Source organism: Arachis hypogaea, chromosome 5 (assembly GCF_003086295.3).
Source record: "Arachis hypogaea cultivar Tifrunner chromosome 5, arahy.Tifrunner.gnm2.J5K5, whole genome shotgun sequence".
NCBI lineage: Eukaryota > Viridiplantae > Streptophyta > Magnoliopsida > Fabales > Fabaceae > Arachis > Arachis hypogaea.
The window spans coordinates 112,687,911-112,714,766 of NC_092040.1; the positions used below are offsets into that span (position 1 = coordinate 112,687,911).

Consider the following 26,856-nt stretch of genomic DNA (forward strand, 5'->3'; position numbering starts at 1 on the left):
CTTTCGAAGTAATTATCAAGGGCCGGGTTGAGATTTTTTTTTGTTAAGAGCCTCGTTATCTTTCAAGGTAATTGTCAGGGGTTGTTTTGGGGTTTATTCAAAAAGGGATAAAAATTTACATATAATTGTCTTTACGTAAAAATTGATAGTTAAGAACAGGTAAATAGTAATTCAATCAAACATGTTAAATCATCTAACAGAATCTCTATTCTAAAAAATTCTCTCAAACATAACCTTAGTTTTTTGTTGTGTTCAGGAATCAACCATGCACCTCAATCACATAAGCAATACTCACAGAATCGGTTGTACCAAAGTAATATAGAAAATTGACCAACATTTAAATAGAGGACAAGTAATATAGAAAATTGACCCTTTAAGATTCATTATTCATCAAATGCAACATTTAAACAAAGTTCCATAGTAAAATCCAACCTAAACTAAAAGAAAACTTGTCCCAAATCATGTTGAACACATCCACAAAAGATCAACATTTTCTCATAAGCCTCTATGTAACCGATTCCATTATTTGTAAGTATTTGTTAGACATCAGCCATTACTCTTTATCTGCATCAACATGTGAATGGTTTTCCTCACTTTTAACAGCTACGTTTTCTGAGGAGCCACCTTCTTCAATAGTAGGTTTGGGAGCATCACCATCTTGGGGAGAGGATTCTGATGATTCACCTTTGAATTCTCCTTCGGTCACTGGAACTTCCTTTTTGATGGTTCCAACTTTAACATACTTGCTCATAAACTTGTATTCCCAGTCTTGCAACGCCTCAAGCTCAAATGGTCCAAGACCAGATATATCACCAGTTAGGTCTTTCTCTTCGAAAGACATTTTTGCTAACGCTCTGCTAGCATCCTTGCCGGCAAATAGAGCATATGGTCCACCAGGTCCATAAAACATCCTAACAGAAAATACACATACAGAAGCATTTATCATTTTTTTTGTAGGACAGTTTACTTTTGGATGATTTTTTATATGTCTAAAGCTCATAACTTCAAAATATCAGTCTCTCCAACAAGCTTAATTTCAAAATAAGTAACCTAACAATACATAATTCCAGGTAAATCCATTATGTGGGTACAATAGATAGGACATCAATGCTGTAAAGAGAACCACTTCAATCAAACTATGGTTCATTCAGATTAAGGAAACATACAATTCTATAGTTTCTCCAAATCAATTTGAAATTCATCAAAAAGATGTAGTTATAAAAATTGGAAAGAACACAATTACACATGGAAGTGTGTGAAGCATCTACATGCAAACAAGACACCCTTTTCAGCTAGAGAAAAAATCACTTCTGACTCCTCACTAAGGGACTGCTTGGTTGACTAGGTTAGGTTGCTTACAAGGTGTGGAAATGTTCAAATGAAGGCACCTCATGAACCTCACATTCATGAAGAGTTGAAAATAAAATTCAGTCACTTTCACCATAGGCCACAACTTTGGTTAAAAGTCATTTTCACTAAAGCGCTCTAGAATCTAGATTTTACCAACCCACTCTCCACCTAACTGAAACTAGACATAGCAAAAGTGGTCCAGATTATCAGAAGTTGGAAAATGTAGGTTTAGAATTTAAGAGTGTACTTGGATACCACATAGGTCTACATACATCCATCGTTTCAGTTAGCTTAACACACCAAATTTCAGAACTTTCATAGAAGCACATCCTCCTTTCATGATATCAACGACAAAATAACCACTAATCACATTCTAAAAAACAATAATAAGACCTCCATGCAAACAAAAACAAATCAGTTTCAAACCCAACAGAAATATAAATAAATAAATAAGAAACAAGCATGAAATAAAATCATCACCTGATTACAACACAAAAAGAAAAAAGGCACAAGAAGTATTAAAGTTAAACAAACAGAATGAAATTCCAGAAATATACAATACCCAATTTTCTATTTTTACCTTTTCATCAAAAAGCAAACCAAAAAAGTTCCTTGAAACTCACACTCGGTTCAAAATACAAAATATACCCAAAAAAAATACTTTGACCATCAAAAACAAGACCCATATCCCCAATCACAAAAAGCAAAAAGAGTCATAATCAAAATCAAAATTTTCCCCTTTCCCCCAAACTATATATACCTGCTCTGTGAAACATCATAGATCTCACCCTTGATGGCCATGAGCAGAGGCTTCTCAGGATCAGTGCCATCATAGGCCTTGAGCTCCTCCTCCGTGACCTCACCGAGCTGAACCGGCGGTTTCAGAGGCTGCATCTGCGGCTCGAAATCCCTGGTGGCTCCATGGGTGTTATTAGCGGAGGAACCAAAGAGGCCCGAAACGACGTAGTAAATGGCAAGGAAGAGTGCCAAAAGAGTGAAGAAGGTGGGTGGAGAGAGGCCAGTGTAAGCCACTATTGCTTCCTTCAAAGTCTCCCACAGTTGCAGAGCCATTTGTGTGTGACTGTGAGAGAGAGAGAGAGAGAAAAGAGAAGAGAGAGAGTGACACGTACAAAGAGACAAGTGAGATTTTTATAGGAACAGAACAGCATCAAACTCCGTAGCTTATTTGGTGCCTTAGATTTGTAAAAACTAAAAACGTTATCTTTTTTATTTTTAACCAGTGGGTAAAAAAAGTACAACAATATAAATGATTTTTTTCAAAAAAAAAATTATTTCAAATTATTTATTCTAATTTTAAAAATATATTAGTAAATATTGTACTATTAAAAATAATTTATATATTTTTATACAAATTTATAGTATCATTTATAAATATACATACAATTTTCAGTTTTACCTTATATACATAATTAGTATTAAAATATCATTATCATTATCAAAATTTTTTAAATAAATATAATATTTTATTTATTTAAATTAGAACAAGTTATCTAAATAAATTGAAATGCAATTAAAATTACTCAATTACAACTTTATGCAATTCGTTATCTAAATAAACATTTTCACACTTCTATGTAAACTGATGCAGGGTGTAGCAGATTACGAAACACAAAGAATATGCAACAATCTAGTGCGAATTATGAAGAGAAGCTGATTGACTAGAAATCGCTATAGAGTGGAGCGATTTCTAAGAAAGAATAAACATGCATAAACCGCTGGAGAGTGTAACTGTTTATGCAAAAATGGAAACTTATGGAATATGTGGGAGGGAGCCACGAAATTATACATAGCTAAACTCCTTATATACAGCAGTGTGTCACGATAAATTTTAAAAAGTTAAATTTAACAGTGCTTGTATAGTTTTCTGGAGTGTTTGAGAATCCTCTAGATGGTTTCAGAACATTCTATAATGACCTAGAAGGTCTCGGAATACCTTAGAAGGTTCTAGAAGACTCTAGAAGGTCATGGTGTATTCTAGAAGAGTATGGATATATATAGAAGTATGAAAGATATTTGTAATGAAGGTTTTAGATGATTAATCTAGACCGTTGATTAGATTTAATCTCAACCATCCATTGAGGAGGTGGATAGCTATAAATAGGAGGTGAGAGTTAGAGTTTGTGTGTGGGTCATGTGTGAGTCATTTGTAACAAACACTTGAATAATAAAGTGTTCTTTCCACCAAAACTTCATTTCTCTTGTGTTCTTAACTTTCTTGCTAAGTATCGAGGGTTAGGTTGACTTGACTTTAACTCGAGAGGTTGAGTAAGTTCGAGTGCCGATATGGTAGCGTTGGAGTGTATCCAAGGCCGTGACAATTCGGTATCAGAGCAAAGTTCAAGAGGGAATACAAGTGATTTGTGGGTATGACTTCTAGCGTAACTATGGAGCATGTTAAGTCTCAAAAGGGAAGGGATACTATTCCTTCTCAATGGGGAAGCAAGAAGGTGCGCTCTTCAAGTGAGCCTAGAGGTAAGAACTCTAACTTCTTAGAAGATAGAGTTTCTATGTTGGAGAATGTTCTATCTTCTATGGATGAGCGCTTTCAAATGATAGAACATGATAAGGAGACCCTCGAGGGTCACGTGTTAGGAGAACTAGATGCTTTAAAGAAAGCATGCTCCAAATCGAAGAGAAACTTGAGAATTCTTTAAAGCTATTTGAGGAAGTTCGAGTTTGGTTCGAGGAGGCAAAATCTCTACCAACCTTTATAAGGGAGACGACAAAGATTGATCTTCCAAAATAAGAGGAATTCAAGGGTGTGAGGGACGCTCAAGAGGTGGAGAACTTCCTATGGCAAATGGAGAGGTACTTTGAAGGCCAAGGGGTGGTCGAAGAAGCAATAAAGGTACGTACTGCAGCTCTATACCTTTCTGATAATACTACTTTGTGGTGGAGGAGAAAATGCTTAGATATGGAGAAGGGTACTTGCAACATAGCCACATGGAAAGATTTCAAAAGGGAATTGAAAATAAAATTCTTCCTTGAGAATGTGCCTTATGAAGTAAGAAAGAAGTTGAGGGAGTTGAAGCACAAGAGTATGATTAACGACTATATAAAGAAGTTCACTACTCTCATGCTTTAAATCCCCAACTTAGCATAAGAGGATGCATTGTTTTTTTTCATTGATGGACTCCAATCTTGGGCAAAGCAACAACTACAAAGAAGGAATGTTAAGGATGTCGATGAGGTCATCGTGGTGGCCGAATCACTCACTGAGTATCATAGGGGAGACTCTAAACCCAAGTTTTCCTCCAAACCTAGTTCTACTAAAGGTGGGGGAGAGAAGGAGAAGAGTTTCTCAACCAATAAGCTAAGGAAGGAAAATACTCTTCAAAGAAAGAGTACAAGAAAAAAAAGAAGATTTTCATGCCCAAAGGAGGATGCTTCATGTGCAAGGGACCACACTAAATGAAGGACTGTCCCAAGCTAGGGACTCTGGCATCTATCGTCGAGGAACGAGAGGCCCAAATTCAAGTAAATGAGTGTGTTGGATCTATCCAACTCATGAATACTGTGAAGGGCAAAGAGGCAAGCACCACATAAAAGAAAGGCTTGATATATGTCAAGACCTTTATAAATGAAAAACCCGTCATGGCTATGATCGACACTGGTGCTACACACAACTTCATCACGCCTGATGAAGCAAAGAGGCTTGGGTTAAAGATCATCGAAAAGAATGGCTGGTTCAAATCCGTGAATAACAAGAGTGAACCTCTTAACGGAGTAACAAAAGGGGTTGAGATGACTCTTGGTTCTTGGAAGGGTCTTATGGATTTCTCAGTAACACCCATGGACGATTTCAAAATAGTCATCGGACTTGATTTGCAAAGGAAGGGAAATATAATACCTATGCAGTTATGCTATACTATGACATAGTATGCGTCATGGAGAAAAGGTCTCCATGCATGGTCCCTACAGTCTCTAAAGTTGGAGGACCATCGATGCTCTCTGCTATGCAACTCAAAAAAGGGTTTAAGAAAGGAGAAATTACATATTTTGTTCTATTACAAGAGGAGTCAACATCTGAAAGAGAAGACGTTCCTCCTGAAATCAAGAAAGTCCTTGAAGAAAATAAATATGTGATGCCTCTCGAGTTGCCAAAACAACCACCACTTAGGAGGAAGGTGGACCACAAGATTGAATTAGATTCAGGAGCAAAGCCGCCTGCCTCAACACCTTATAGGATGGCACCACCAGAACTTGAGGAGCTGAAGAAGTAACTCAAGGATTTGCTAGATGCTGGATTCATCCGTCTATCGAAGGCACCTTATGACGCACCAGTCTAATTCCAAAAGAAGCATGATGGTTTGTTGAGACTATGCATTGACTATCAAACATTTAACAAGGTAACCCATCAAGAATAAATACCTTATTTCTGTGATAGCTGATTTGTTTGAACAACTTAGTAGAGTCAAGTGGTTTTCAAAATTGGATTGAGGTAAGGATATTACCAAGTGAGAATTGCTGATGGTGATGAGCCTAAGACCACATGTGTCATGAGGTATGGATCGTATGAGTGGTTGGTGATATCACGATAAGTTTTAGAAAGTTAAATTTAACCGTGTTTCTAAAGTTTTTTGGAGTATTTGAGAATACTCTAGATGGTTCCAGAACGTTCTAAAATGTCCTAGAAGCTCCCAGAATACCCTAGAAGCAGTGGTGGAGCTTGAAACAAAATTTTGGGGGGGCCAAATAGAAGATAATTGTCAATATGTTTTTCATATGAACCCCATTTAAGATAAGCTCGTCTAACCTCATCTCTCTGATTTGGGTGATATTACCAAATTTGGATCCGTTTTCTAGGGTTTCATTCCAAAGAATTAAGATCAAATTCATCAGATGCAACTCTTTGAACTTTTGAAAGTTGTATCTCACTTTTTTCGTGATTCATTAAAGTAGAAGAACTATCTCCAAGTGTTGATATTATAAAAGTTATATGTTCTCCTTTTTAAATATTAGCATTCCTCTAAAAGAATACATCAATTCTTTAATTTTTCATAATTATTTTATATAAAAATTTGAATATATATCCTGTAAAATATTTAAAAAAGAAGTTATTAGAAGGATAAATATTAAAATTTATAATATTTATTGAATTTTTTTATCAATTTATACAAATACAATAATATCAATATTTATTGAATATTCTAATATTTTGTATCATATAAAAAATTAAATTAAATTAACAATACAATATAAAATAATATTAAATTATATAAATAAAAAATACATAATTTTTTATATTTGAACTTATAAAGGTAGAAGGGGTGTTGCTTATTAAATAGAGGAGCTGCGAAATGTGAATACACTCGATTCAATCCAAATCCAACATGTTTGAATGTTTAAAACTAAAAACTATTGTATAATAAAAGCAAGAGATGAAGATTGAACTTTGGTATTTTAAGTCATAGTAAAGTATTTGAACTAACTAAACTATTTTTTTATTTTTTGAAGAAGTATTACTAATTTTTTTTAACAAAAGTTTGGGGCCATGACCTCATTGTCTCAACTAAGCTCCGCCGCTGCCTAGAAGGTTTTAGAAGACTCTAGAATGTCATGGAGTATTCTAGAAGAGTGTGGATATATATAGAAGTATGAATAGTAGTATGGAATAATCTAGAAATGTGTAGAAAGTTGTGGTATGATAGATATTTGTAATGAATGTTCTAGATGATTAATCTAGACCGTAGATTAGATTTAATCCCAACCATCAATTGAGGAGATGAATGGCTATAAATAGGAGGTGAGAGTTTGTGTGTGGGTCATGTGTGAGTCATTTGTAACAAACACTCGAGTAATAAAATATTCTTTCCACCAAAATTTCATTTTTCTTGTGTTCTTAACTTTCTTGCTAGTATTGAGGGTTAGACTGACTTGATTTTAACTCGAGAGGTTGAGTAAATCCGAGTGTCGATACGGTAGCATTGGAGTGTATATAAGGCCGTGACAAGTGGTAGGCAAATGTAAAATAGTTGAGTGCCATTCTTCATAATAGAGGGTGGAGAGAGTTTTCTATTTTTACGGCCGTTACATATTTAACTTAATCTTAAACAAGCTTCAAATTAAATAATTAACCTATTTTATTTTGTCAAGTATTATATTTTCTTATATCTTAATATAAAAAAATCAAATATAAAAAATTAATTTAATTTCTATATCAAAATAAAACTATTTAAAAAGTTTATACGAATTTTTTTATAAAAATAAAACCATTTATAATAGAAAATCTTTTATATTTTACCATTCTATTTTTATTATTAAATTTATATTTAACATTGTGTGTGGTATGAAGTTTCAGTTTTAATTCTATTTTTGCACATCTAATTTTATTTTTATATAATTTGCTATTTTTTTATAATACAAAATTCTAGACCCCAATAAAACATACATAAAACATATCTTACATTTTTTTTCTATTTTTATCTACTATATCATATACAATAAAATACTAAATACTAGTTATACAATAATTTTTTTACCTACTATATTCTACACAATAAAATATTTTATTTTATATTAATTTTTTTACATTATCCATCTATGTGAAACGAATCTTTAATCATCTTTTAAATAAGATATTAAGTTTAAAATGCAATTTTATTATTTTCTCTTTGATATAGTACAATAATTATACTTCAATATAAATAAAAATAGTTATTGTATTGTTTCAAAGAAAAAATAATAAAATTGTATTTTAAATTTAATATCTTATTTAAACGATGATTAAAAATTCGTTTCACATAAATTGATAATGTAAAAAAATTAATATAAAGTAAAAATATTTTGTTGTATAACATATGATAGATGAAAAAATTTATTCAGATAATGAATTATAAAAAATTATAATCGAATAATTTTGGTTGCATTTTAATTTATTTAGATAAATTACTCTTTAAATTATGTTACGACTGTTATTTTTTACATAGATTACATATTTGCAAAGTGTTTGGGATATAGATTAATTATAATTATTACTGTTAAATTATGTTAAATTGTAAAATAATCTTTATTTTTCATAAAAATTTTATAAATAAATATAAATAATTATGTTAAAACTTAAAACTATTAAGCGTATTGTATTGTTTATAAAAATATGTATCAAAATCAATATTATTTAGCTTCTTTTCAAATGATAATAATTAATTAATTATAGTTGAAAAGTAAATTTTTTGTGCTGAACAATTATTTTAAAAATTTTGTTAATTATAGCTAGTGATTAAATTATAAACGTAATTTGTCTCAAAACGGCGTCGTTCTTTGGTCCCTTTGTTCGAAACTACTTCCAATCTAACGAGTTTGAAATCGAAACCTCTCGTTCTCTCTCCAAAAGGTTTCGCATTTTTCCCTCCTTTTGAAGAAGCAACACTGTCTCTGCCTCTCAATCAGAGCAACGTCTCATACTCTCATTCTCCGTTCTGAAAATGGGTGTCAAGAATTTGTGGGACATCCTCGAATCATGCAAGAAAACGGTTCCGCTTCACCATCTCCAGTTAAGCGCACTTTCACTGTCAAAATCTGTTTTTTATGCAGAATTGTGTACCCTTTTTGCTGAATTGAAGTTGGTGTATGTTGGATTTTTCATTTTGAGCTACAGGAACAAGAGGGTGTGCGTGGACCTATCGTGCTGGATGGTGCAGCTTCAGAATGTGAGCAAGTCACACGCTTGCATGAAGGAGAAGGTTTACCTCAGAGGCCTCTTTCACCGCCTCAGAGCTCTCATTGCTCTCAATTGCAACGTTGTTTTCGTCGCAGGTGTGCCACTGAGAATTTTTCTTCTCAAGTTTTGAGATTTGGGTGAACTAAAAACACAGTCTTTAGAAAAAAGGGGTGTTTTCTATTTTTGTATTTTATGTAACTATATGATTGTAGCTTTCAAATGCAAATTTGAGTCTTTTTTTTTTTTTTTGGCCTCCATTTTTTACTGGTGAGGTTTGGGTATAGTGAATGCAGGGAGGATAGTTGAATTGTGATAGATATGAAAAAAGTCAGTGATTTTTATTTATGGTTAGAGGTGATACACTTTAGGCATACATGTATCTATTTCTTCTACTGTGGTGGTTGTCCACTGTGATTGGATTGGTCATTGGAGCTGGAAGTATAGTTATTGAAGTTGCAGGGGTAATTTAAGAATGATGAGACGAGTATGGATCTGAATTTGATTTTAGTTTGGGAATTTCACTGTTAAAACTTCTAAAGGTTAGTTTCATTGGTATAGAATTACTGTATGGTTTTTATTAGTTAGCCTATCCACCATATGCATAACAACCAATGGTCCCAAACTTAAGGATAAACCCTTAATTCAGGAAGCAATGGGGTGAATGCTTTTTCCTGGCTCTTGTTTTTTCAGTAATTGGATGTAATGATGTATGCTATTGACTTATGGCATCTTTTATAGTGGTGATAGTTAGGGTTTATCTTCCTACATTAATTATGATGTTTTTATTATCGTGTATTCTGCCTATATGCATCCCTGTTGAATTTGCTTGCTTTTACATTAGCCTCTTGTAACCCTTGATAATGAGTAATCTTCAATGTCTGGCAGACGGGTCAATTCCTGCCATCAAATTATCAACTTATAGGCGCCGCTTGAACATGGGGAAAGAGGTTAGTTTCCCTCTCATATTTGTTTCCTTTTTCCATTTTTAAATATAGCACACTTTATAAATATTTACTTGTATATGTTATATTTCTCCCATTCCCTTTCTTGCCTCTTTTAAACTCACTAACTAACTAACTAACATTAATAATAACAGGTGGAACATAATGAAACTAACTCACAGCAAGTGACATCATTAAGAAGAAACATGGGGTCTGAGTTTTCTATAATGATAAAGGAGGCTAAAGCCTTGGGGATGGCTCTTGGCATTTCTTGTTTGAATGGGTATAATGTAATCTGTTTTCCTCTAAATAATGCTGTCATAATTTGTCTACATGAAAGTACATTTAACTTTGTATTTAATAGACCATGAAAATCTCTCAGTTAATTTTTGTAAATTTAAGAGGATATTAGTTCTAGAGTAAATGAATACATCTAGTATCTACTTTAGTTCTTTTTAGTGGTTGATTGAAAAGGTTGCACCAAATGATTTAAAAGTGTGTTATTTTGAACTAATGTTGAATTGCTGTTTTTTTCAAAATTCAGGATTGAAGAAGCTGAAGCTCAGTGTGCTTTGTTGAACTTTGAGTCATTATGTGTGGGTACCATGTATACTTATTTGGCCACAAACACTGTTGTTTTACTCATTATTATTTGATTTTCGTGTGATGCTTATGCCTTATGCTATTTTTGTTGACTAAAGTATCGTTACTCTTGACATCCATTTTTAATTTTGGTAGGATGGATGTTTCAGTTCAGATTCAGATATATTTCTTTTTGGTGCAAGGACGGTGTATAGGGATATCTGCCTCGGTGAGCAGAACACCATTTTTTTTATCATATCTTGATTTTTTTGGACATTGATTACTCATTATATCCATACATACAACTTATAAGAAACTTTTTATTATGGGTTAGGTGACGGTGGACATATTGTTTGTTATGAGATGGCAGACATTGAAACAAAACTTGGATTTGGAAGGGATTCACTGGTAACCTTCTGATTGAGTTTCAAGTAGTAGTACTTAAGAATCATCACACTTGTTTTCTTTTATTTTTACATTTTATAACTGATTGATTATGTGTCATTGGGCACTGTGTTTGTATATTGCTAATTCAAACAGTTCTGTTGCTAATTCGAATTGTTCATTCTTCAGATTGCTCTCTCTTTACTTCTTGGCTGTGACTATTACCAAGGGGTTCATGGTTTGGGTCCGGTAAGTCGGTCCAGAATAACACCATGTTGCTTAGCAGAGCTGGGGATTACATGTTATACAGATGCTTATATTTTTGCATGATTTTCTCCTTTTCTGTAGGAATCAGCTTGCCAGATTGTAAAATCAATTGGGGACAAATTTGTTCTTAAAAAAATTGCTTCTGAAGGGCTTGAATGGGCCAAAAAAAGAAAAGGTTACCTTCTATGCTACATTTTAGTTCCATTAGTTTTATACAACTTTTACTCATGTCAGGAGCATTTTTCAAGATACTCATCAGTGGGAATTTTGTTTGTCTTTTATTTTTATCTATGCAGGAGGTGTAAATAATTTACAGAAAGACGAGAAGGTTTTGCAAGTAATTAATGCTTATATGAAACCAAAATGTCACTCAGCAGATTCAGATGTTGTGCATAGGTAGGCTTATTTCGTTCATTCGTTACAAGTAAACCATAGTTGTTGAGTGACATCAGTAATTCAACTATTTTTAGGGCTTTGGCTCAGTACCAGTTTCAACGTATTAAACTCCATCAGATATGTACTGAATTGTTTGAGTGGCCTTCAGAGAAAACAGGTTCTTAATCTTCATAATTAGTCAAGATCTTATATTCTTATGCTTTAGTTGGGTTGCTATGTGACAATAATGTTATTGGTTCAGAACTATAGAGTTTATATTCAATGTTATTCTAATATTAAGAATTGTTACAAGTTTGCAGTAATAGATGGTTAGTTATGCTGATTGAAGTTTCATTTCATGAAATAGATGGTTACATCCTTCCGAGCATCGCTGAGAGAGATTTACGAAGATTTGCTAATTTGCGGATAACTTCATCTGAACTTGGATTGAACCCTCCTTTACATGAGGTTCTGTTAATCCCCTTGTATTGTTTTTACTTAGAATGTTATAGTGTTGGATGCACAATTGAACTAGAATGTGAAGATGTCTCTCTTGTATTACAGATCCCTGTGAAGTGTCCTGTTTCGGAAATAGTCAAGAACAGAAGAGTTCAAGGGAGAGAATGCTATGAAGTTTCTTGGGAAAAAATGGATGGACTTGAAACTTCAATAGTACCTGCAGATCTTATAGAAAGGTAGTAATGTAACTGATGAACCTGTTTAATTCCTTTCTTTAATCACACTTAAAGTAGTATTTGTTATGTTATTCATGATGTGCAGTGCATGTCCTGAGAAGATTTTGGAGTTTGAGGAGAGAAAAGCTCAAAAGAAGAAACAAAACATTCAGAAAAGAAGATCAAAGAAGAATGAAACTGCATCATCTGTGGCTGAACTTGATGAAAAGCTTCAGAATTTGTTGCTGGATATCAATCTGGGAGACAAAGGCAACCACAATGGTGAGAGTTTCGGATTTTCAACTGCAATGGCTGCAACTGATCTCAGCACCTCAGAGTTTTCATATCAATCCCATGGTAACATAGAAGATATCAGGAACATATCTACCAATGATGCTGTTTCTAGTTCCATTACCATTTCAAGTATGCATAAAGTTGAGGTCATAGATCTTCTGAGCCCTTCACCAGCACCTAAGAAATCTCATGAACAACGATCAAGTAAACAAAATGTTGAAGTGATTAATTTGAGTGACATAGAAAATGACATGTCACCTGAACACAAGGAGAAAGCAAAAGACTTGAGATTGTTCTTAGCAAGTATTAGAAATGAAATGCACTGAATGGCAATGTTTGTTTCTAATTGTAAACTAATATGTAAAAAACAGATGTATTATTGTTACTCATCTTCGATGTTAAATATGTTGATGAAAGAATTCTAACGCTTATTTGATTATATTAAGCTCGAATTATTGTTGCTGGTGTTATCATTATTATTTAGATTTGGCTGCTGACATTGAGGTAGTGTTTGGAAGAGAGACAATGATCGAGAGACTGAGATTGAGGGACAGAGACTAAGAGATACAGATTGAAATACGTTTTAGTATTGTGTTGTGTAAAATAGGAGACAAAGACTGAAATAAGAATGACGTTCTAATTTAATTTGCACAAAAAGTAAAGTTGGAATTAATTAATTACAATAGAGGTATTTTAAATATAAAATGTTATTAAAATTTCAGTTTTTATCTTCAAAAGTTTCAGTCTCTTGTATTTTCACTTTTTGAAGGTAGTGAAATATTAAAATTTTAGAGATAGAGATTCAGAGACTGAAATTTTAGTACTAATATCTAGACTAAAAAAAATAGATACTGAGTCTTAATCTCTCCATTTTCATCTCAATATTTCAAAACAAATGTGAATCCAAAAAAGTTTTATTTAGTTTCAATTTAGTCCTACCGAAAGTCAAAGATAAATAATTAGCAAAATGTCCTACATGACAGAAGTATAAGAACAATATCGATAATTTAGAGAGTAAATATAAGACTCCAGAGGCATAAAATCAACCGTAATGAATTAATATATTTATTTATCATTTTTCTTATAATTAAAATGAAATATTTTCTATAAAACTAAAAAAAATGTTAAATAGGATTACGCCCAAAACGTATAAAATAATATAGACATAGTAAACTAATTAAAATACAAGATGTATAAAAAGTCTTGGTCAATCTCTTGATAAGGACCACGTGTTAACAATAATGACAAAAGAACCTCATCCATTTATAGTGTCATTCGGTCATTCTTTTCAAGTAGAATTTCATTCTTTGCCAGTGATACGTTAAGATCCTAAGCTTTTACTTTTTTTTTTAATTTTAAATATATGAACTTAATTTTGATTCACTTTTAATCAAATATTATTAATAAAAATAACTACTTTTTATATTTAACGTATAAAAAAATATTTTAAAAAATAAATACAATTTAAAAGATTATATAAAAATTATGAATACATCAGAATTAAACTTTAATATACTACTTTTATAAGTTAAACATATAACTTGTAGGTAATTTTTTAAAATAATACTATTTAATTTCAGCAAACCTTTTTTTAAGTTTAGCAATGCAAATGCACACGTAACTGTGGTACAGGGAATCCAAAATTACGTATAAACTCTTAGCTTATATACTGTTTTCTTGATTATTGTGTCCAAAATTGTATAGCCTATTATTATTTATTATGATTGAGATAGTCAAAGAAGCAAAGCATGCTCAAGAAATGAATAACTTATAACAATTATTGTACCAGAAGATAAATTATTGAATTGAACAGAAGAGAATCTCTCTTTGGTATAATTAAGTTAATGACACAATAATACAATAACCTATAAGTTTAAAATAGAGAGGCGATGAACTTATTATTAGATATAAAATTTAGGTTAAATTATTCTATTAATTTTTGTAAATTTATAAAATTTATAATTAGATTTTTATATGTTTTATTTAAATTTTTATACTATTTTAATTTAATTTTATAATTAAATTTTTATCAGTATAAAAAATAATAGAGTAATTAATAGAATATTTTTTTATAAATTAAAAATATCCATAATTAAAAACTTAATTAAATTTTTTATTATATATTTTTAAGAAGAATATTTTATTAATTTTAATTATTTGTACATAAAAAATCTAATTATAAAATTAAAATATATAATTAAAAGAAAAATATATAAAAATATAATTATAAATTTTATGAAATTATAAGAATTAATAATAGAATAATTAAACCTAAAATTTATTACATACTTCTATCTAATAATTTAAGTTTTTAAGTTTTTATGGGAGATAATTTTATATCATAATATGAATTGACCTGTATAATCGTTGCTAATAAATAACTTGGATACATACTAACCATGCAGGAATTATAGTTTTTAACAATGTTCAATTGGCTAGCTGGTTTTTCATGTATAGTATAGTATATTACAAGGATGTCACAATCAATATAATGTGTCAAATCATTAATAATTCGATGCGTAAGTTTCTCCAATTATGATGAGTTGAAAGTTGAGCTAAACCAAGTCCACATTATCATTGTCATGAGGACACATGTTGCTAGAACCAAAAGACCGTGTATATATATTCATTCATTATTGATTTATAAAATTTTAAGAATAAATATTTTACTTTCTTTGATTAACCAAAATTAAAATATATTAATGTATATATGTCTTGAGTATATAAAATAAAATGATAGTTTTATTAAATTTAAATTGGGTTAAAATAAGTTGTTATCTTGTCCGTCGGCTCTTAATTAATTAAAACTAAGTATGATTTACTAAACTAATAAAATTAGAATTAAGTGTGATCGAGCAAAAGATCGGACTTAGTTTACGAGTGTATAAAATATTATTATGATTATTAAAATATATTTTAATTTTTGATATTTATATTAAATTTTAATTTTATCTTTAACTTTTAAAATCTCTTATATATTTTTATTTTAGGTATTTTATTTCGTCATATTTTAATTTTTTAACTAAAATAATTTTTTTTCAAAATATGCTTTTTTTTTTTGTTTAAAGTAGCAGCAAAGATCATAATTGTAACTAGTGTGATTTGAAAATGAAAATAATAGAAGAATAAGAAAAAGAAACAGATAACGGTAGTATTTTTTAAAAGAAAAACTTTTAATTTTAATCAAATAAGACAAAAATAAATAAAATAAAATATTTTAAATGTTAAAGACGAAATAAAGTTAACCGAAACATTATATATTATTATTATTATTATTATTATTATTATTATTATTATTATTATTATTATCTCGAATCATAGTCCAGCTTAGTAGTATTGTTAATTAATGAATTAAGTTAGCTAAAATTAGAATGAAAATTATAGTCAAATCCTTGGAGAAAGGTCGCCGTCTAGATATGTGAATGTAATATATAATTGAATACTTCCATAAGAATATCTACATTGTTTTAAATTAATATAATTAAATTATAACCAACAATTTTAGTAGATGAATAAATTACTCATTTATTAAAATAATTTTAAAAATTTAAATACTGTTTTATGTATGTAATAATTTATTAATAAATAATAATTTATAACTCTTTATTGAGTCAAAAAATACAGTAAAAAACTATAATATAATTAAATTATATTTTATTTTCATTCTTTTATTATTGTTAATTAGTATAAAGATTGTATAAGGAAAAATAAAACCACACAAAATTTGTGGTAATTATTGAGACTCCCAAACGACCTGCTATATCCAAATATTACACGCTTATATAAGTTATAAGCCATCACAGTAAGATCCTAGCTAATACACAAGAAAACAATGCAATTAGATCTAAAAATTCAATTAAATTATTAAGCATGCTCTACCATGAATTGATCTTTTAAGAAGGACTTCATAACTTTCTGTGTCGCATGCTCCATGTTCTGATATTTATATGGACAAATCTAAGATCTCTTATGAACAAAAGATTTACATCACAAACTCTTTCAACGCAGAAAGCACGTTTGGATTATTCCACGTTTAATATTACCTCAATTCACTTTGTCAAACAATCAATTTGGGTTGGTCGAATTGTCAATTTACTCGTTCACTTAAACAAGTATTAAATTTGAATCCTGTGTATACATTAATTTACTGGCCAACAAAATATTTTTAAACAGAGCTCAAATCCGCAATAAATTAATCTTTAGTCTGTTAAGCTATGAAAAATACTGTGCCTAAAAAAAATCACTTTTCTAGAATGTTTTTCAGAATATATTAAAATTGCGATACCAAACATGTTTGCGAAAATAATCTTTATGATATTTATTATAAGTGTGAAGTAATTTTTTTTAGTTAAATTTTTATTTTGACTTCATAAAACTATTTCTTTTAAGTTAGTTTTTTTATATTGATTAAATATATGTAATACGTTGTTATTTAAAGATTACGTCTTTTTCTTTGATATAGTGTTATTTTTTTTAATTAATATTATTCAAATTGGTGCGATTTGTTTAAAAAAATTATTCAATTTGTATTTTTAAATTTTTTTATTTTTGAAAAAAAAATCAAACGGATTGATTTTAATATTAAAAGCTTTTTAATTTTTAAAAACATAAATTGGACAGTTCGATTTGTGATCGTTTAATTTGTTTGAAAAATTAAACAATATAAATAAATTGAAGACACCAATTTGTATAAAAACACTATTCTCTTATACTATTTCATGATACATATCTCTCTATCACACAAAAAAATTAATAAGCGACTTCTTCTAACTCTCAAAACTTTTAAGATTCTATGACAAGATTGATTTAATTTTAATAACATAATAAAATAAAAATGGTTGGAATACAATACAAGTTTCTAGAAAATTTATCACATGAACTTTTCTATTTATTACATACACTACAAGAAAATAGAGTTATTTTAACATTTTATTTTTTAACAATATAATTAAATGTCAAAATTAATATATATTTTTGACAAATATCACAAATATCAAATTTTCTATGTTTTCTTGATGAATAATTTGACCATAGAAAATTACTCTTCAATTTTGACACTCATTTGTTTTCAATTTACTCCACTATTTTTCTTCTTTTTTGGGCTCTGTTAATTTTGACATCACACTACTCTCAATTTAGGATTATACTACTCATTTTTTATCTTTAAAATCTCAATTTATTATTTAGTTTCAAGATCTCATTTCATTCTTTGTTAAAATTTTTTGTTGAAAATATTTTATAGTCAATAAGTGTCAAAATAAATAGTGTTTTTGACAATTAATAAGTATCACAGAAAATATATTCTCAAAATTTTCTAATAAATTATTTTTGACAGCCAATATTTATCAAAATAAAATTTAAATTTTTTTCACAATCATTTATATGTTAAAAATACTATTTTTGACAAAAAATTTATTAACATATTTTCATAGTTAAAATAGTGTCAAAATTTATTTTTTTGACAAATTTTAATTTTCTTTTACACATTATAACCCTAAAAAATAATCTATATTGTTGTAATGATATTTTCTTTGGCATTCTAATTTAATGCTTGTATTATACCTTTGAAATTTTGATGGACAATTTAATATTAACACACCAAATCATAGATAGGTTAAAGAATACTAACTATAAATTAAAATAAGTCTGTCTCAAAATTTTATCATCACTAGCTATTTTCAACCATAATAATATATATAGTCCATTATGAAATGAACATCTCTTGATACTGAGTACGTGGCCAGACTTAAAACCAATTAACTTGATGTCTAATTTTTTTAATCAATTTTTAATGCATGTACAACGATTCTAATTTTTTTTAATCAATTTTTAATGCATGTACAATAATCTGGCAAAGAGATTACTAGTATGTTAATTTATTTAACTAAAACCCAATTATTAAAATTCATCATTATTTTATGTTTTAAAGAATCGCATTTTCAATTATCAGCAATATTTAAGATTTCTTGTTGATCTCATTTAACTATTTTATTATTAATTATTGATTAAATCTTCTCAAATTTGTAATAATGTACCTTGCACGAGTTTTGGAACTTACTGAGTAATCTTTTCTCTTTGTCCCATCTCTCTCATATTCCTGTGTCCGTTGACCAAATTGAGATCACAATTGAGTCAATGATGGGATAAATGTTCCTGTTTTGAATTTGGCATATGCTTCATTAATTATATATTAAACGGAAGCTACCAAAAGTTTTATATATTTTAAAATATTTGAATAAAATATGACCTTGCTTCTCAGCTTATGTATTTTTCTCCATTAATAAAGACAAATGTGCCAACTAATTTAATTTATTAACTAAAATCTTTTCTCATGTTTCGTGAGCTTTAAAAAGACCATCTAATATATGATGAAGTGAAAGTAATTTGTTAATATCAACTGAAGTAATTAATATAATATTGAAGGATTAGACTTTTCATCCCCATTAAGGATTAGACTAAAATAATCTACCAAATAAATTACATTAGTTAAAGTGATTAGTATGTTAATTTTATCCATCTCTTAATTAATTAAGTATTCTGAAATCAATTAATCATGTTTATTTAATGAGAATAATAATAAAAAAGGCGAAACAAAAACCTAAAGAATTTATAATATTAGTCTTTTTGGTTCTCTTTTAATATATGTGTTTGTATGTGTATTGAATAATAATAAAATTATTTATTGATTAATACCAACACTGAATGGTATAATACTGGATATACATGTTAGATATTATAATATTTTAGAGTAATTTTATTGTAATTTATTTTTAATTCAGAAATGAAACATATAAAATTTTTATTTTAAAAACTAAAATAGTAAAAAAAATTTAAATCCAAGTTTTATATTAATTAGATTATATATGAATTTAATTAGTATTTATTAATTATAACTTCACAAAAATAAAAAATATTATAATAAAATATATTAAATAATTGTTCCTTTGAATTATTCATTTATATAAAAAATAAAGGGTATATTAAGAAGAGCATACAAAAATAAATGAGAGAGATGTGGCAATAGTACTCGTTTTGGGTGTTCCTTTAATTTATTATTGTTATTAATAAGATTTTTCCAATAAGTAAAATTCCTAAACCTAATACACGCTTTTTCCTTCATAATTTTGGATGGAGAAAGCCATAGAGGTGGTTATGTATTTAGGAGACTATTTTAATAAAAATATTAAAAATATTTTTTTTAAGATGTTATATGTGTCATGTTATTATTAGATATTTTTATTAAATTGATTAATAATTTATTTTTAATAAATTAGTACAAAATCGATTTATTATAACAACAATAATAAATTTAATATCTAAATGTCTGCATTATAATTATTAGACTTAATTTAATCCGATAAAATTATATAATCTAAATTGAATATCTTTAAATTTTTTAATAAAAAAATAAATATATCTCTAAATTTTTGTTTGTGGATATTTAAATTCTTAAAAATTTAAAAATATAATTAAATTCATAAAAAAATTAAATTTATTGTTATTGTTATAAAAAATTTGATTTTATTCTAATTTATTTAAAAATAAAAAAATAATCAATTCACTAATACGTTTAATAATAATAATACAATACATAAATATTTCTTTAAAAAAGCATTTTAAGCATTTTTATTGGAGCTTCCCAAGTACTTTATGTGTGCCAACTAAGGAAAACAATGAAGACAGAATATATGTCAGTTTTGAAACCATGTGGAACAAAAATTTTTTGAATCAAAACCATATGTATGTGTTAATAATGTGGATGATACCTTGACATTATTGTCAATCAAGATTATTATACTTCTCCAATAATTACAGCCTCTAAGCTATTAATATATAATTTTGTGGACCTAATTAATATATATTTAATAATAATAATCATAGACATATAATTTTTTGAAGGTGCAATTATTCTGGCAAGGTTGATTTTGGTTCAAATAATTCTTGAATATAATCTTATTGCTGATTCTTGTATAGTTAATTATAGTTGGAGCTGGTATTTTATGTCACCACTCATTAGATGCATACATCATCCAATCATAGGGGATATTTTTTGCAAGAGAAAATTTGACGTGTGCCATAAGAATAGGGGAATTATTTGATCAGTTACTATACAATATATAATTCTTTTTGTCTTTTTCGTTGTGCAATAACATATATATTCCTAGATATCTATATATAGTGCCTTTTTTAATCAAAGCATATCCCTTGAGATTAATTAATTAAGTTAATTTGGTCTTTCTTTTCACATCATCAATTTTATCAAATTATGGACTTTGCTTATTTTTTCCTTATTTACTAAGTTTAAGGTTAGATTTAATAAGTATATAAACTTAATATTAATTTAAATATACACATAATATTTATTTATCTACTATTACAGAAAATTTATTTTTTTTAGTGGTCATTTATTTTATTTTTAACAACAATAAAAATAATCATTAGTAGATTACCACCAATTAAATATTAACTATTTTATACTTCGTCGCTAAAAATTTTTAACGTAATTATACAATTATTGTTGGTAAAGACTTTTTAATTGCTACAAAAAATAGTATATAATTATCATTATAATATATAGTAATAACGATAAGTATATAATTGACACAAAAATATAAGTTAAATAAGATATATAACAGTTATTATATTATTGTTATTAAAATTTTATTATTAAAAATAATTTTGTTGTAGTGTATATATTAATAAAATAAATATATACAGTATTTTTTCACTTACCAGATTTAAACTATACTTGAAATCTTTGGGATGTAAATAATGTTTGAAGAAACTAGAAAGAACAATTTTACAAGTTTGTTTATCTTATCTTTTCCACATATTTTTATTTTACTATTCATAGGTCACAACTATAACGAAACAGGAAATCAAAGAGTTTGAGTTTATCAAGTCTTGTATACACACACAGTACTTTATGTTAATTATTGCTTTTGGGATAAAAAATGTGTCGGCACAAAAGCAGGTAAAGGTTGACCTTGAACAAGCTAATTGAGTGTCCTAAAACATTATGTGTTTAAGGACTTAGACAAATTAATTAAATTTGAAACAATTAGGCATAGTTTAGGACTTTAGGTTGTAGGTGAGGTTGGAAGATTCTTATCATGTATCATTAACAAAGGCCAAATATAACATAAAATAAGATTTTGATATTATTAGGTAAGAAAGGAAATCATTAGACATTAAACTATTATAAACCCTACTTAAGGTTTAAAATATATTGTCTCATATATTAACAAATTAATAACAATGATCAAAATGGGCCCGTCCTTTTGCAAAAAATCAAACCATGCACATTGACGTGGTTTTTAATTTGAGTATAATCAATTTGAGTTGGTCGAGTGGTCAACTTACTCGTTCGCTTAAGCAAGTATCGGTAATAATTTATTATCCAGTAACAAATTTTTAGATGAAATTCAAATTTGCAACAGATTAATCTTTGATCTATCGAGTTGAAAAATACTGTAAAAAAAAATTGAATAAATTCTATGATTGGTGCAGAGAAAAATGGCAAAAAGAAAAAAAATTGTACAAAACTATTCCAACATTTTTCAAGTTGGTAACCTTTGAGAGAGGTATATAGGATGAAATGAACCTGGTTTCAAACTCACACAGCAATATATAAAACACAAGTTTATTTATTTATTTATAGTTATTACATAAGGAAGTTACATGCTTTTGTTTTTATATACATTTTTTTATTTCAAAGCTCTTGTGTATGTGAATAACTGAATTAATTATAGCAACACTATTATTCACTGCTTTATATATATCAATCAGCTTGTTCATCACTGTTTCCATGCCAAATATTATTCTTAATTTTTCTCTCTCTGTCTCTCTTTCTCTTAGCCTCTTTGTGTCTATTCCGTGTGTCTCTACTTCCTCATATATATCTGTTTTTAAGGAATCAATAAAGCTTACATATATATACCATACATTAAACTGAATTTTGTGTGTTATAATTAAGAAACAGAAAATGGGGTGCCAGCAAATAGAAAAAACAAAAGCAAAACACAGAAAAGGGTTATGGTCACCTGAAGAAGATAACAAGCTCAGAAATTATATCCTAAACTATGGCCATGGTTGTTGGAGTTCAGTCCCCATTAAAGCAGGTTAGTGTTTCATCATTTTTCTCTTCATCTTTCTCTTTCTCTTTCTCTTTACCACTCATTAATTCCATATATATAAAGCTTTGCTTTAATTATAGTTTCATATGATAAAATGTGCCTAGCTACTAATTAGTTATTTTCTAATGCTGGCATGCTTCAATGAATTTGGCATCAATGATAAGCTTGTCCAATATAGTTAATCACTAATTCCAATGCAAATTGAGAATCAGAAATGTGATTTGAAGTTCAGGATCATTTTGATTGGTAGTATTCATTATTTTACTACATGGTGAGTTGTTATATATAACGGAAAAGTATAGGTAGATAATGAAAATTTTAAATAATGTGAATAATAGATATATCGGATGTTTATTTCATTAGGCGTACGGATAATTATTTTAATATTAAAATTTAGATGATTAATTTAGAGGTGTAATGTATTTTTATTTGATTAGTGGTTGTTTATGTTATTTAAGATAGTCATTGTTTATCTAGTATTCTCCATATATAATTAAATGTATATATAAATACATAGGGTTGCAAAGGAATGGAAAGAGTTGCAGATTAAGGTGGATTAATTACTTGAGGCCAGGGTTAAAAAGAGGCATGTTCACCAAACAAGAGGAGGATACAATTGTCACCTTTCACCACATGTTGGGAAACAAGTAAGCAACGCATACACAAATAATTGTACTTTTTTTCATAATTATTAAATTATTAATTTATTATTATTATTTTAAAACTGAATTGGATAATTGCTTTGCAAGTCAAAATTATGATAACATTTTAAAGTCTTAATCACCTAATAATAATTAGTGCAAATGGTTCAAGGAAAGGAAATTTTATTCATTTCATTGTTTTTTTCTTCTAAGCTTTTAAGTTAAAGAATTCAATTGGATTTGGCAGCTTATTTGTCATTTAATGATATTTTATGCTAAATGGAAAATCTAATAGGTTAGTAGACCATGAACAACTGGCATAGAAAGCATGCTCCTTTGTTTTTAAGTGAATGTACTTAGAAGAAAAGACACATGGGCTAATATTCCTTATTTGTTTATCTGACCCTCCATCACATTCAATCATTTATTTATACATTTTATAATTGGATAATTCTTCTTTATTCTTTCTTCACAATTATCATGCTTTGAAATGTGTATGATCATTGTAGTGAACATGATAAGCTTAACTAAGAGCTCCATCCTCCGAATTTAGAGCAGAAAGTCAACAAAATTTTATCCCTACTTGTGCTATTGTGGGGGTCCAGATTTCATTTATTTCTAATAACAAAGCACTTGCATAACTTCCTTTGCTATGTAAAAAATGTTACCTATAATATTTAATAAAAAATTGCTGCATATACACTAATTTAACACTAAAATCAGTATTATATATTTGTGTATAAATATATATTTTTTAATTTATTTTTAATATATATTTTATATTAATAATTAATTTTAATATATATTTGACATCATTGATATTTAATATATTATTTATGCAAAATTTAGAACTTTGTCATTTGTTCATACAATATATGATACAAAATACCATATTGATTTAGGTATTACAAAAAATAGAGGCGAGTAGGTTTTTTTTTATTATCAATTTTGGTTGGTATTTAATTAGCACAAGTATCAAATTGTCTTTAATATAAATTTATATATGTAAAATCTAATAAATATATGCAAATATAATTATGAGTACAATTTTTTTATAAATATGAGTATAAATTATTGTTGATCAAATATTAATCTAAAATAATAATATTTGCTAATCCTATAATACTAAAGTAGGTATTATTCACTATCAAATGAGATAATAAACTATTATTTTTTTATAAAAAAATACTGATAAATCTATTCATGAATAAAATTAACATCGGAATATATTTGTTATACAAAAATCATGTTTATAAATACTATTTTTTGTGATGTATAATAAATTTATTAGCATCTAAAATTTTAATAGTAAAAATGATATATAGTTTATTCCAAATGAAATATAAATCTTATCTAAGTTAAGTCCACACCTCTACATCTATTTTAAATCAACGAATAATATGAATCAACACATTATATATCTTAAAAAACAAGCACAAATTTTTTCATAAAATCTCTTTATAATTGAAAACATTTTATTCTGAATATTATAGACTAACTTGAATTATGTTTGGTTATAGGTGGTCTCAGATAGCACAAAAATTGCCAGGAAGAACTGACAATGAGATAAAGAATTATTGGCATTCGTATTTGAAGAAGAAAGTTGCCAAAGAAAAAGAGATTGATGAATCTCATCAACAAGTTCAGTATGCTACCTCAAGCTCAGAAACAATAGACTATTCATTCTCTCCCAATAAACTTGTAACTAATGATCCAAACTATGGATTGTTACTACAAAACATGGATAAACCAGCACCAAATTTAGTTGATCACTCATATGAACATAATCATAATAATATTACTAATAATAATTACCAATTATCCAAGGAGGCTTCACATGGCTCCTTACCAAAATTGTTATTTGCTGAGTGGCTTTCATTAGACCAAGTAAATGGTGGTAGTTCTATGAACTCAGATGAGTCTTTGATGATATTGGGAAATGGGTTTGATCAAAATTCAACTTTTCAAGAAGATTTGATGCATATGTCATCATCAGAAGGACCCTTTGGTGGAGAATATCAAAATAGTCTAAGTCAATGTTCAGCAACTGAAGTGTACAATTCAGAGGTTAATAAGTTCTCAAATCAGGTTGTTGGAAATGACTACATTCAACATTTCATTGATGATGATGCTGATTTGTGCAGCAATTTCAGCCTCAACAATGGTGCAATGTATGTTATGAGTAATTCACTATGAGGACAAAGTTTCCAAATGTCTTCTAATTTATTATTGTCTTACATTACATACTGAAACCAAACAAATCTCAGCATTATAGTATACTTATATGAGTTCAGAAGGATATATATATATATACTAGATATGTATCTGTATTTAGTTGTTATTCTTCATATATATATATATATATATATATATATATATATATATATATATATATATTTGCTGATGTAAATTTGATTCAAAAAAAGATGTCAAAATCTGCTGGTCTTAATTAAATCAATTTGTTTGTCTGTAAATGTTTAAAATTTCTAGCATTGGAACTTATAAGGCTTAAGTGTGAGAAAAAATCCAAGCATATATGCCAAATCTTTAGCATTTAATTTTGTCATGATCAAGAAATTAACTCATATCTTTGGCATTGATAACGATCCTTTCACTTAAAGTTATTGCAAATTCAGTACACCCTCAATTTAATATACACATGAACCTAAAATGTATCAGAATTTTATAGTAATAAATAATTAGAAAGAAACAGAAAAAGTACTTCATACTAACTTTGATGGCCTTTTCAGCACATGAATGAAACAAAGGTTTTTATAATCTATGGACCAAGCATTGAATTTTAATCCTTTGGGTTGGAATTGTACCCAACATATTTGTGAAAGTAACATTTACCAGTGACCAAAGTACCAAAATATAGAAGCCAAGTTGACATATTTGACTCCTCAGTTACCCTGCAATGCAATTGACATCATCATTATTGTTCATTTAATAGCAATAAGTCTTATTAGCTGACACGTGGAATATGGCCCCTCTATGACATTCCTTGGAATAGTTCAATTCTAATGATTTTTTCCCATTTATGATATATACATCTGTGCCTTGTCTTTTCTAACTTTTGTCCATTGGTTCATATATTTTTTCACTCACACAATCACAATGCAGCTTCTATACTCTCCCTAAACATTTAATAACAAGCTCATAAGTAAAATTAATCATCAAATGTCTAATATATATCTTTATGATATTAACAATGTGTCAAATGTGATATTTACTTATCAAAATTTGTATATCAATCAATTCAGTTTATTTCAAACTGTGATCACTGCTATTTATCTTGATGCAGGAATCTCTCACTATCTGATAGCTTTTTTGAGGATTCTTCACATCCCAACACTTGTTTCTCTGAGTATTTTGTCATTTTGCACCATTCTCTTTAAAGGGATTGTGATGTTTATTATTTTTTTTGCTTTTTATGCTGTCATTGAGAACCTTGATGCATTGCCATAGTGGTCATGAACTTCATTAAATGCAAGCCTGAAAACTCAATTGTCCTATACATTATGCATTTAT

The 26,856-nt window shown here is 28.4% G+C and overlaps 3 protein-coding genes across 3 annotated transcripts; 2 read left to right on the forward strand and 1 right to left on the reverse strand.

Annotated features, from left to right (window-relative positions):
* Positions 1-336: 336 nt before the first annotated feature.
* On the reverse strand, positions 337-2,529 carry LOC112802839 (membrane steroid-binding protein 1). Its single transcript, XM_025846208.3, has 2 exons — positions 2,111-2,529; positions 337-911 (listed from the first exon to the last, which is right to left on the reverse strand). The coding sequence occupies exons 1-2, from the start codon at positions 2,419-2,421 to the stop codon at positions 554-556; spliced, it is 669 nt and encodes a 222-aa protein (XP_025701993.1). The 5' UTR covers positions 2,422-2,529; the 3' UTR covers positions 337-553.
* A 6,103-nt stretch (positions 2,530-8,632) lies between these two features.
* On the forward strand, positions 8,633-13,018 carry LOC112802840 (single-strand DNA endonuclease 1). The gene is made up of 14 exons (XM_025846209.3): positions 8,633-8,863; positions 8,969-9,126; positions 9,917-9,978; positions 10,128-10,255; positions 10,517-10,568; positions 10,711-10,783; positions 10,889-10,962; positions 11,128-11,187; positions 11,287-11,380; positions 11,502-11,601; positions 11,676-11,758; positions 11,948-12,048; positions 12,145-12,275; positions 12,361-13,018. The coding sequence occupies exons 1-14, from the start codon at positions 8,796-8,798 to the stop codon at positions 12,872-12,874; spliced, it is 1,698 nt and encodes a 565-aa protein (XP_025701994.1). The 5' UTR covers positions 8,633-8,795; the 3' UTR covers positions 12,875-13,018.
* Positions 13,019-22,356: 9,338 nt separating this feature from the next.
* LOC112802843 (transcription factor LAF1) lies at positions 22,357-25,647 on the forward strand. Its single transcript, XM_025846210.3, has 3 exons — positions 22,357-22,669; positions 23,202-23,331; positions 24,846-25,647. The coding sequence occupies exons 1-3, from the start codon at positions 22,534-22,536 to the stop codon at positions 25,519-25,521; spliced, it is 942 nt and encodes a 313-aa protein (XP_025701995.1). The 5' UTR covers positions 22,357-22,533; the 3' UTR covers positions 25,522-25,647.
* Positions 25,648-26,856: the final 1,209 nt, after the last annotated feature.